The sequence below is a fragment of the Cynara cardunculus genome, assembly GCF_001531365.2.
Source record: "Cynara cardunculus var. scolymus isolate 2C chromosome LG 2, CcrdV1, whole genome shotgun sequence".
Classification (NCBI taxonomy): domain Eukaryota; kingdom Viridiplantae; phylum Streptophyta; class Magnoliopsida; order Asterales; family Asteraceae; genus Cynara; species Cynara cardunculus.
Genome location: NC_037529.1, coordinates 13,891,363 through 13,904,372, shown reverse-complemented (window position 1 = coordinate 13,904,372; position 13,010 = coordinate 13,891,363). Strand labels below are relative to the sequence as shown.

Below are 13,010 nucleotides of genomic sequence, written 5' to 3'. Positions count from 1 at the left end.
AACCGCACACTTACCACACGGATTTGGTYAAVYCGGTCAATATCCGTTCATGATACTAAGTTCTTACCAGCCGGATACTTAAACCGCTTACTAAACCTTTCAAGTGATGTCCGGTATTTCCTATAACAAAACAGCTCAAAAACACACGGAGATTAAACCGCACAAGTCTTAACCGGATAAAGCTTCAAAAACATAAACTTTCATACTTTTTACCAAAAAAATAGATCAAAACATGAAAATTTATGAGTTTTTTATGAACTTTTTCCAGAAAGCTAAAATTCGAATTTAGGCATTTTGGCCTTAAAAACTTGTGTAAAATGCAAAATGGTGTGAATCAAAGTTGTTTGAAATACAAAACCGAAACTAGCGATACAAAYYKTTATCWCTAACACTCAAAATTTGAACAAATTTGGCACAAAAACCAATCCGGTCAAAAAAAATATCAAGAACAGTGAAGAACAGTGAAGAATCAGATCGAAAAAATCTTAAAAATTCGTGCAAAATGTGTAAAATAGATATCTTCAAATCCAAACTGCTGCAGCTTGCTCTGATACCAATTGAAAAGTCCAGATTTCATACGAATCTTGAAGAAATCTTCATTAAATCTCAAGAACAGAATATGAATTCAAGATAGATTTGAGAGAGAATAATTGCTGTCAAATCACCTTTTCTGATTAATGATGTAATCAATTGTATCATTACAATTACAATGAAAAGACTATTTATACTAAAGAAAATAAGGCTAAACTAATTACAATAAAACTAAGTAAATGGAGAAACTTGAATACAACATTTAAGCACTAATCTTGAACCCAACAGATAATCATGTGATTATCATACAATTATCACATTATCGCTTATATCAACATGATTTGGTGTGATTTGGGTGTGATAATCATGTGATTATCACACAATTATCACAAGGATTCCGTTCGGCTAGGGTTAACTTAAAAAATCGACTACCGATTTGGTGTGATATGGGTGTGATTTGGAGACGCATGAATGAAGGAGAAGAAAACGTGATCAATGAAGGAGAAGAAGACGTGGAAACGTGAAGATAAACATGGTTAATTAAAATAAAATRAAAATTATAAAAATTACTTAATTACATTATTGCCCTTACTAAATTATTTATATATAATAAAAGTTAATTTATTAATTAAAAAAGTTTGTGGTTATTGAGTTGTTCTCGCGTTTTCGTAAATCACAGGAGTTCTCGTTTGAACCTCCACCAGTCCACCTATATATATATATATATATATATATATGTAATTATGTATGCATGATTAGAGTAAACCTTTGGGCCCGGTTTGAGCTTCAAATGGCTTAACTGTTGGGCCGATAAGTTACACAAATGGCACAATCAATTAAGGCCGTAACCGGTTATGGACCAGGCTTGGTTCCAATAAACCAGGACCAGTTTCGAAATCCGGTCCCCTTTGTCTATCTCTACCTCTTATCAGTAGTCAAAACAGAATAGTAAAAATTGTGGTTTATTAGGAAAATAGGAAAACTAGAAAAGAAAAAAAAACCTCCATCATAGTAGCAGTATACACAAACATCACAGGAACGTATTACATTACACCTTAATCACTAATCACTACTGCCTATGATAAACCCTACCTCAACACTGTAAAAATTCATTGAAAAAAAAAAAACTATGTTAAATTTTAAAAAAAAATATAGAAAAATGAACAAAGATCATGTTAGTTCTCTAACAATGGGATTGGGGAGGGAGCAAACTGTAATTTCCAACTCTGCATCAAAGAAAAGCCATGGACAAAGAATGGCCTAACAGTACGTATGATGCAGGCTTCTCCTAATCATCTGAATCCTTATATCTCTTTTTCGGCTTTTAATTTCAATTCTCCGTTTTCATTCCGAAAAGGGATTTTCAAATGGGTGCCGTTATTTTCAAATGCTGTTTGAGGAGCCAGGACTGCTGACCTCGGGAACCCATTGCTGAATGGCTCGCGTTGACTTGTGGTTTGACCCGTGTGCATGATGGTGTTGCTTTCGACCACTTCCATTTGACTTTGACCTCCGGAATCACTTCTGGCCAATGAAGAGCATTGTGTTTCTGTAATGTGAAAACCACTGTCATACGTTTCGAGTATAAAAGCTATAATGTATTAGCAGATTAGAGAGGTATGATGTGATCAAGAAGTCTTGAGAGCAACGATGCTAAGGTGACTTGTACATTGTGCAGTTAAAAGTAGTACATGATCAGAAAACCTCCCAGAATAGGAGGTTGCAATCTTTAAGAATTTTCCATGATGTTAAGACCTAAGGGTGCATTTGGTAGGCGGTACGGGATCGGACACAACAAAACAAAAATTGTCCATGTTTGACATGACATTAGACTAGAACAAGACTACACCAAAATAGGTGGAATGGAAATCAGGAGATGAGACAAGATTGGTAAATTATTAAATTACTCATGTCAAATTAAAACCTTCTGAAATTCTTTCTTCTGCCTACCTCACTCTAGTCTATCCAGTCTCGTATGATTACCAAATGCACCCCAATAGTCGTACATTATGAAGCTTGGTAGAACATACCATCGCTTTATTTTTGGGAAGTTTTCAAGTATCATTTACCAAATCTTTTCATCGTCAGTCATTACAAAAAGTCGATTTGGGTCCACAAAATTCCGAGATTTTGTCGAAGGGTATTTCAGACATTTGATGAACAAAGAAACACTATGTGCCAAGTCAGAAGTTGCAGTGTTCATAGACATGAAACAAAAGAACAAATTGGAACTTGCCTTTTAATTCTCCAAAAGTGATGAGCCTGTTGAGACAGTCTCGAAATGCTGTCAAGACCATCTTTTCCTGTACAGCATAGGTTTCGGTCACTACTTGACCATTTGGCAAGTGAGAAGGTGCATCGGCACCATCGGCCCCCAATCCATTAGAGGTCGAAGTGGTGAACACTGTATCTTGTTCATCACACATCAACGCCAGAGTTCCCGGGGACATGGGCCGCCCTTTTGAGGCATCTGCACCATCTGAACTAGACTCATCAGGGCTCATTTTATCAGTCTGAGCTCCACCTGAAGGTTCATCTGCCACCACTTTCTCGGTGTCGGGTTCTTTCTGGCTTTGTATTCGGTCCTTCAATGCTGACGCATCAGAGTTTTCTCTCTGATCATCTGTATTTTTACAAATAAACATATACATTCAATAAAAGGCCTTCAAGATTGAATGAGTATTTTTCATATATATAAGAGAACAAAGAAAAGTTCGATTTTTTCTAGTTAGAGATCTTCAAATGAGTATCTACTTCAGCTTTAGAGATCTTCAAATGAGGGCCTCACTGGTCAACCTTGACTATGCTCGAAGCACATAAGGGGTGACACTTGGCCACCATTTTCAAGCTCAAAATAAAAAACGAGCAGTTCTTTTTCTTGATTGTCTTGTTTGATTTGTGAACCTAAGGTCTTGCTGGATAGAGCCCGATATACACTCAGCTTGTGTAAGATTATCTAACCTTTTTCTATGCTAAAAAAGAACAAATTTTGCATTCCCTCCTTCCCAAAATAAGTGTCCACAATGAAAAAGGCACTCAGTTTTAAGAATGTGTAATTATTACACTTTTTATTTAACTAAATGACAATTTTACCCTTAATAATAGGGGGAATAATGTATTTCTCTGTCACATAGGTAAAGGTAGAACTGAAAAGTAGGCACTTACTTTTGAAAGTGGACACTTATTTTGGAACAAACAAAAATAGAAATGTAGACACTTGTTTTAGGATGGAGGGGTACAAGATTAATGTCTGATGATCAAGTCTCAGATCATTAATTTGTTCTTCGATTACAACTTCTAAAACTAAAAACCCTTGCTTTTGAAGTCCAACTTTATCAAGTCTCATATCATTAATTTGTTCTCCGATTACAACTTCTAAAACTAAAAATCCTTGCTTTTAAAGTCCAACTTCTTTTAAGAGCTTGATATTGATCCCGAACTCATAGATTTGAGTAGGTTTTCCAAAAAAATTAAGTCGAGCAGAGTAGATTACGAGCATTCAAGTATTTTTATCCAAAGAGAAGTTGAGAATGAAAATTAAATCCTTTTCAAGCCCAGCTGGTTTACATCCCTAATTACATTTCATAGCCAGGTGAGTACTGTTAAGCTGGAATCTTTGTCTACGCTTATTTACTAGTTGTTTCAATATTTATAATAATGGCCGTTTACCAAACGCTTACCCAGGTAAACGCTTACCAAGTCACATTACCTTACCAGATGAATATGGTAAGGACCAAGAATCTTACCCGGTAAGAGCGAGACAAGGACCAAGAGTCTTACCTGGTAAGTGAGGGCGACGACTCTTACCACGGTAAGCGCTTACCGGGTAAATTGTTGCATATGATGCCTTTTTGGTGGACTAAAATCTTACCCAATAAGTAAATAATAGTGTTAAATTTTACCCGTAAACGCTTACCGAGTAAGTGTTTGGTAAACGGCCCCTTAGCTTAGACTAATATTATTTTACTTTCTCCAGCCCAATAAACCAGTGAAATGAGCATGTCGAGGTATCACATCCGATGACTTTACTTGTTATTGTTTGCACTCGACAAAAGAGAATAAGAAAGAATCATTGGCAAATATGACGCATAGCAATGATAGTGGATTAAAAAAGGTAGACGGTTTCCATCTGTTTAATACCACTTTCCTCCATTCTCCATCTTGTGGGATAAACCAAACCAGACGAACCCAGTATATTCCACCCAGAACTGGGGTCTGCGGAGGGTGGAATGTATGCGGACCGGATCTCTACCCTGAAGAGCAGAGCGGCTGTTGGGATACCATCTCCATTGCTCCCATATCAATTAGATGGAACCCATAATTACATCTCCATTTCTCTTCAAACAAATTAAGACCCATAAACTGAAGATGTCAAATGTCCACAACAAATAAGAATTTGCAACATGTCTAAATTTAGAACATAGACAATTATTTCGACATTCCAAAAGAAGTAGAAGTATCAATTAGGACAGAGAACGAGCTATAGTAACAGTTTCATAGCTCCTTCGTAGTCCATGATTCCATATAAAATGAACTGCATTTCTACTTGTATTTGTTAAAGATTCTCTATCTAATTTGTTAGAATCTTAAAATTATTTTTCATTATCATTTTATTCCCCTGTCCATTCTATGGTCTTCGGATCAGTTAAATGGGACCTCACAATCATATTTTATTCTCTTCTCACACCATACAAATGAGATCATGAAATGAGATTTAGACGGGCAAACATAAAAACTAAATCATTGTTGAAAAATAAGAGTACATTATAGTTTTGAGGTCAAAGTCAGAAGAAGGAAAACCTAAAGCTCAAAAAGATGTGTAGTGACACATAATCTCTGTTAGCTTCAATGTCAACCTAGTCTATTCCATGGATTTAGTGACCTGGTGTACCTAATAAGAAGAACATGAGACTGTTTTAAGTTGTTCTTTTAACTCCATTTGTTGGGTTTGAATCTTTCAATATGCTTTACTAAATACTTATCTACTTCTCCATGACAAGCTTTTTCAGCCTACAAGCCTGAACTTTACAAAAGCTCGTCTCTAAAACTTATGGTCAAAAAGATAAAATAAAATTCTAAGGATACACAATTTGGAGATACAGTTATAATGAAATTAGATTGTCTAGAGTAATCACTTTCACAGAGATCACTTTTATTACAAGGTCTTGAGCTGTTGCCCTGTTGCTTATCCAAAATAGCCGCTATTTGAATCAACCATCTAACTTCTTGTACCCGAAAGAATGTTGGACTGAGACCAGTAGAGGAGAAACCAAGGCAACACACTAAAGATAGTTTGATCATCCCCAACATAGATTTCGGAATGCACATGTTGGAAAAGGAGACATGCACGTATGTTGAGGTTAGGCCCAGATTAACATGGGAAAAGAATAGTAAAGATCCAAATGGGAGGATAATATTTTTAGCATAGGAATTTGCCTTATATAGGCCTGGTGATTTGTCCTGCCCTGGGCCAAGGATTCCCTGTAAAAATGGGTACCGGGTCCGGAGATTGCAAGTTTGACCATTTTTAACCAATTTTGATCATTTTTTGCTGAATCGTGGATGGACCGCAGATAAACCGGGGTTGGACCAGGGATAGGCCCAACAAAAAACAGGGAGGGAATTTGACTTCCCATACCCGCCGGGGACGGGGATGAAGTAATGGAGCCAGGGCCGAGGATTGCATTACCCAACCCATCCCGCCCCATTCTGATGCCTAGCCTTCTAGGAGAACATGCAAGGAAGCTATTCATAGAGGGGTTGATTTTTAGCCTGCCCCAACAAGTTTCCATAAAATGTTTGGTGTATATGCAAAATTTCTATAAAATCCAATGTGTTCTAATGTCCTCTACTATTTCACTACTCCCTTGATCAGTTTCCAATCTTCCTATTATATTTGTTGAATATCCACCAGATAACCATTTTCTATATATGCTTTTCGTATTTTGTTAGTATCCAACAAGTTTCAGGTTCTATATATAAGCCAATTCTTTCAAGTTAGCAAATAATTCCGGAAAAGCAAAAAGATCTTATATTTCTTAACTTTAGATCATAATTAGGTAGGAAAAAATCCTGTGGCCAATCAAGAGCTCATATACTAACAAAAATGAGTGCTAGTCGCCATTCAGACAAAACTATCAAGAAATCTCTATGTTTACCTGCAAGCATCCTGGCAGCTTCATTGGAATATACCACCAAAACAGAGCAAAGCTCCTTCATATCATCTGGCCGAATAAGATCTGCTAATAGAGACCTTCACCGTGATTGACTAGTTAGTTTCAAAAGCATTTCAATGATGTGTGGCAACAGAAACAGTTTACAACCTGTACCTGTATGTAAATTTTGAAGGGCCTACTGGTGCAACATTAGCAACACGCGGACCAGGAATAGGAGACAAAGAAGAGGAAGGAGCTGAAGTTTTGATGTGATTCGTCTGTTGAATAACAATAGAGTTTATACCAGACATTGATGTGAAGTTAGAATCGAAGTGAAAGTAAACTATTTAACCATTCACTATGTGCTACTACCTGTTGAAATGGTGCAAGCCTGTGAACGGATGAATCTTTTTCTAAGGGCCCACCAAAAAATAGTTCCTGGGCCTTTCTCTTTCTGGAGACTGGTGGAGAACCGTAACCAGAGGATCCAATAGCACCGGTGATGGCGGCATTTGCTGCCTGCTGAAGATATGCGATGTTATTGGCAGAATCTCCATGAAAAAGGGCCTGTCGCTCTTCACTTCCTTCGAAATTCTTGCAATCCATGCATTTACAATTCTCGGAACAGAGAATGTTTGCTTGGAAGCACTCACAGTATTTCTTTAGGCATCCTGATTTTTTGCAATGGCATCCTTTGTTATGCTTTCCCAATATAACAACTTCCCCAGCCTCTTCCTGAATTTAAGAAGATCAATAAAAAACATAAGACGAATCAGATACCATTGCTATCATTTAATAGAGACCATCTCCATTTATTACTACTTTTGTCTTATGAAAATTGCAACAATTTACTGTGCACATACTTGTAAGAAAACATTTGGCTACTAGCAAACATCTTAGATACCCTTCAATCTCATCAATTCTTAGTAATGAAGAAAACAAGTAAGTAACTTTAGAAACTTGCCAAAAATGGAAATTCTACAGTTTTCTGATACTCCCTCCGTCCAAAATTAAGTGTTCATATTTCTATTTTAGTTTGTCCCCAAATAAGTGTTTCAAAATAAAGTTTCCACTTTCCCTTTTTACCCTTAATTATGAGATAGAGAAAGTTTCTCTCTCTATAATCAAGGGTAAAAGTGTCATTTTGTTATTTAAAAAGTGTAATAATTACACATTCCTAAAACTGTGTCATTTTTATTGTGTACATTTATTTTGTGACAGAGGGAGCAATAAAACTGCAATCATTTGTATGTTTCCATCACTTGAGCTGCATTATTCAGTTATGAGAGCACGTGGCATTAAGCTCATATAGCAATAGTTTAGTAGACAAAACATATATTCTTCTACTCTAGAAACTTGTGCACACTCCTATGTATATGGCACACAGCAATAACATAAATGCAAATCTTACAGAATCTTCAATCATCGATCACTGCCTTTGCACCAATTGCCATAGATAAGATTAATGATATAGTCTTATTGATGCATGGATATTGATCATGAACATTGAAGGAGTATGTTTGTAAATTTGAGGAAGACTCACTCTATTATCACGATTTCCATGTGGACTGCTAGCAATTTTAGGCCTGAATGCGTTTGGATTGCGCTCCAAAGTAGTTTCAACCGCATCTCTCCTAGCAGGCTCGTTTTCAACATTGTTATGACAGTTTACACAGTTGCAACCATCGCAATATATTCCAGATGCAAAGCATTCACAATATCTGACCACAAAAAATTGTCCATCAAGCATAAAGCATGAATTAGAACTTTCATCAGGGATCATAACTTTATTTAGTTCTGATCCAGTTAAACATTTCATTTGAGGTAGAAGATGTCAATGATCAACAGAGCATGCCAGGAACATCAAAGTACTCAAGAATTCTAAATCCTAACCATAGGTTCAGGTTTAGAAAATAGTATTGAATCCTAGACATACAGCATCAGTTCGTTTATAATTTCCAGTTGACCAAATTTATTGTGTAGTCCTGTTTAAGATGGGACAATGAAAAAAGAGAATATCTGCATGATATCCATGAAGTTAAGAAGGTGAAAAATAATGCCTTCTAAAAGTCTTTTATTATAGGATACATGCAGCAAGGGTCATGTCATTACATGAAATGATGAAAATAAAATGAAAGGGATGGTTTGATGGTGAACAAGAATTCAAATGCTTCGCAACTCATTCTCCATTCTGTAGGCACCATTTAAATTCCATCACATCAGGTAAATGTAGCCCACAATCACAGCTTAGCTTCTCCTCATACAATATGTGACAAAGCTAAAATGATGAAATCTTAAATGGCATAAACGGTCAGAATGACCAAAAGAAATGGGAGGTTTATTCCCTCAAGCACAAACTGCACGATTTAGCGAGCCGAGAAACGACAACTTGTTTAATAGCATAAATGTAAGTTACCAACAAAAATTTACATTAAAACATAAACTTACTATACCAATATGAAATCAGAAATTTCAAGTTCATATTTCATTAGTACATTAGAAAATGGAATTAAATAAGTGGCTGCTGAAGACAGCAACTGAGCCTCATTTATATATAAAAAGAAGTGATTGCAATGAAACACAAATCCATTTTAGTACATCACACTTTACAACTACCAATTTTATGTATCATTGAGCAGGTGAAGTTAAAAGATTTCACAAGGAACTTTTTAACACACACACGATGAAAATCATTATATGACAATGTTTTCTGCAAAAGTGTATGATTAGCTCTATTGTACTTACAACTTCAAGCATCTTGAGTGTTTGCAGTTGCATTGCTTCTGCTTCTTTGGAGTACCATCCTTTATTTCAACATTTTGTCTTGGTCGTGCTTTTGGGGATTCGGATTTCCTGAAAAGGCAAAATTGTATCTTTTACTATGAGTAATAACAATGTTGAGGGTTTCCTATAGCAAGGAAGTGTGTATTGACGAGGTTAAAGGACAGGCTATGAGCTCCTGAAGAATGGATACCCCAATATATTGTTCTTAATACAGTTATACATTTTACATGTGTTCACAAAATAATGCCCAATTAAATACACAAAGTCCGGAAATCATCATCCTCATTTGCATAACATTGGATCATGTACAAAAATAAGGAATAGGTGCATTCACCTGTAAAAAGGAATTAGTCAAAATATGAAAAGGGAAGATTGTTATTGTTTGAGAAGTTTCTTGTCAAAGCAATTAGAAAAACTATGCCTCTGCCCCCCCCCCCCTCTTCCTGCATGCAGGAATACAGTGACCGTATGTCTATCTGAATTGTCTCTTTGCATAAACTTGAAGCATAACGCTATAACACCGGACCAGGCCAACAAAAAACCCAGAAGGAAGAAGAACAACAGAACAGTAAAGCATGCCAACAACAAAAAGAATCCAATGCAAGAGAAACAACCACAATCAAAACCAACGCCTTGGTAAAGATTCGTGTAGATCATGGTCATGACAGATCTAGGGCGTTTGTAATCTACTTTTTATCATGTTTAAATTGATCTTAGCTACTTCTTGTTAGAGTGAAAATGGGGGGTTTGGTCAAAATTTTCTTTAGTCTGCCATCTACAAAAACAACAGTTTTCCACATGGATTGGAGGCAAGGTTGGATATGAAATTCCACCAAGAAGTTTTAGAAGCTATAACGCACGGGGAAGTTCAAGTAATATCATAAGGATACTATTGTTTAATAATCTCACATAAAATGACCAATAAATAAGATCCGAAAGAACAAATTTAGCTAAAAAGGTGCTCAGTAGTTGATGGTTGAAACAACATTAAAAGGTAACAACTCTCATAGCATACTAGTTTTTTAAGACCATGGTACCTAGCACCTTTAGCGCAACTAGTCCACAGGGTCCATGCAAATCACCCTCTCCACATGAACCAAGCAAACTTTAGGCCTTCTTATCAACACATGAGGCCCTAAGTAATTATTGTCCCTCGTGGGGTTCAAGCTTAAGACCTATGATACACAAGTCCCAACACTTATCCACAAGGTCAACCACTTAGGGTTTCATAGCATACTAGTTAATGAGGCAGCAATAAGCAAATAGCAAGCATTAAATCAGCACACATATCATAATATCATATATATTTTTGGTTACCACAAAGCACCTTAAAAATATGCTAAGATTGTTCATAGTTCGAGAGTTATAAATGACCGAGTATGAAACTATACTAGAGTGACTGGATTACATATCCATGTATGGAGCATACTTTTAATTTAACAAAGAAAGACTACCAGCATCATTTACAACCTGCTATCATGTTCCTAGAAAAAGAGCTACATTTTTATTTTTAATTTCAAATTAACTTCCACATTTCCATTCTGGGCGAAGTTTCAATAAAATATTACCACTTCATTCGCTATAATCATTACAAAATATTGATGACGCCGAATTTGGTCAACATGGGTCTATTTGTTTGCATTATTTACCTACATTCTCAATTTTCAGTCTTATAGGCCATGTCTGAATCCTCTTCAAATGAAGCAAATGGAACTCATGATCATATCTCCATTACTATCCACACCATATAAGAAAACAAAAATGTTGAAACATTATGGTACCAAGTAAATGATTCATTGGAATAGCAACAATATTTCATCAAGCCATATATAGCTAGCCAAACATTGCATTTGAACAAAGAGAGTATTGCTTTATGCATCATCAATATGGGTTTTGTTGAAAACTTCACATCACTATTACTATTTTCAGTACCTGTTAATCTGTTAAAAAGTTTGATGTAGTAAGTAGTCCCTAAATGTACAAAATTTGAATGAATTCCTTTGAAAATTAAGGTTTGAAATGCAGAGTGAGAAGTATACTCTGCATTATGGAACAGTCAGAGTACATACACTATGATCTAGCTGCTTACTTGTTCCTGAGATGATGTATTTGAATCCAACATCAATTACCTTAGTGTCAGTACAGTTTATCCTTTAATCCGCATGGCAGACACTCATCAGAATCAATTAATTAACCTAAGGAGAACCCATCCTACGCAAAACAACTAAAAAACACCAATCTCTAAAAGATGTTTACTATTTAATTGTCTAATTGAAGCGTACTATAAGCTTTGAAAAGAGTTACAATTTTTTCAAAAAGACTTGAACTTTTGTAAAATATGCTTGATTTGAATTGATACAAATACCCTTTAATTATAAATCAAATCAGATACCCCTTAATTGATGTTTTAATTAGGCATAATGCAGAATACTTACACGGGCCTTATAGGTGGCTGTTGATGAGTAGTTGCAGAATGAGACGGCTGCATCGATGGCATCAACGGTATTGGATGTGGCTGTGGTGGTTGTTGTTGCGGCGGCGGCAGCTTTGGTTGTGATAGAGTAGGCGGTGGCTGTTGCATCTGTGCTACCACCAGCCGCTGTGGATGCTCCGGCAAAACAACAGTAGTCGCCGTAACTGATGCACTGCCACCTACACTATTGAAATCCAGCTGCCGCGCGAGCTTCTTTGCAGCAGGGAAATCCGTCGCTGTCGTCGGTACCGCTGCCGCTGTAGCCTCGGTTTGAGTCTTTTTCGGAGGGAAATTCAAATCCCCTCCGCCTTCACCTTTCTCCATTCTTATCTATCCAAATTCCAAAATTGTCTTCTGAATAAAAATTTATGAGAGAAAGAAAGGAACAAATAATCAAATTTGTTCACTAAATTTCCCAATTTGACACCAAATTCAACAGCTATTGGATTCAAAAATCGAGCCCCAGAGAGAAACCCAGAAAAAAAAAACCAAAGCTTTTATCACTCAACTCCAACAGCTCAGATTCACAACTCCAATTCGTCAAAAGATTGGCCTTTAATCAACACAACGTCGATCCACGCGACGTCGTGAAAGCATACGAAGCCAGTAATTGTTACGAGAGACAGAATTAATTTTGATGTGGTGAATTGATGGAAAAAAACGAAAAGGGGGAAAAAGAGAAGCAAAATAGAGGCTTCCTCCTTTCGTTGCTTTGTTCCTCCCTCTCTTGAGCTTTTGAAATTCAATTTTGTAAATAATTGACGGTCAGATTAAGTCTTGGTATTCCCATCAGATGGCTGAGGTTGAAACATATGATCCAACGGTTATTATTTATAGGGGAGTCAATGGGTGATTTCAGAACGTTGATTGAGATGACTCCCATGTAACAAAACTAAAAGCACGTTTTCGAGAATGAAATCAAATACTACAGTTAAAATATATGGAATTATCGAATAAATGTTTTTTTTTAAATGTCATTTACTATTCCGGTGGGTTGATTGTAAACATCCACTACCATATAATTTCTAATATAATTTTTTTAATTTTAATATTTATTTAGAATTTAT

General features: G+C 36.2%; 1 protein-coding gene across 1 annotated transcript; it reads right to left on the bottom strand.

Annotated features, from left to right (window-relative positions):
• Positions 1-1,516: 1,516 nt before the first annotated feature.
• LOC112507558 (protein tesmin/TSO1-like CXC 5) lies at positions 1,517-12,544 on the bottom strand. The gene is made up of 8 exons (XM_025112196.1): positions 11,906-12,544; positions 9,432-9,539; positions 8,230-8,407; positions 7,059-7,421; positions 6,861-6,964; positions 6,690-6,784; positions 2,768-3,154; positions 1,517-2,080 (listed from the first exon to the last, which is right to left on the bottom strand). Exons 1-8 carry the CDS (start codon positions 12,265-12,267, stop codon positions 1,836-1,838), a joined length of 1,842 nt encoding a protein of 613 aa, XP_024967964.1. The 5' UTR covers positions 12,268-12,544; the 3' UTR covers positions 1,517-1,835.
• Positions 12,545-13,010: the final 466 nt, after the last annotated feature.

Bases quoted from the DNA above. Each gene is read 5' to 3' on its own strand.
- LOC112507558 (XM_025112196.1), bottom strand. From the start codon at position 12,267: ATGGAGAAAGGTGAAGGCGGAGGGGATTTGAATTTCCCTCCGAAAAAG. The intron at 8,408-9,431 runs GTAAGTACAATA...TTTTGTGGTCAG, and splicing joins CACTCAAGATGCTTGAAGTT to ATATTGTGAATGCTTTGCAT. The intron at 6,965-7,058 runs GTAGTAGCACAT...GTTATTCAACAG, and splicing joins GGCTTGCACCATTTCAACAG to ACGAATCACATCAAAACTTC.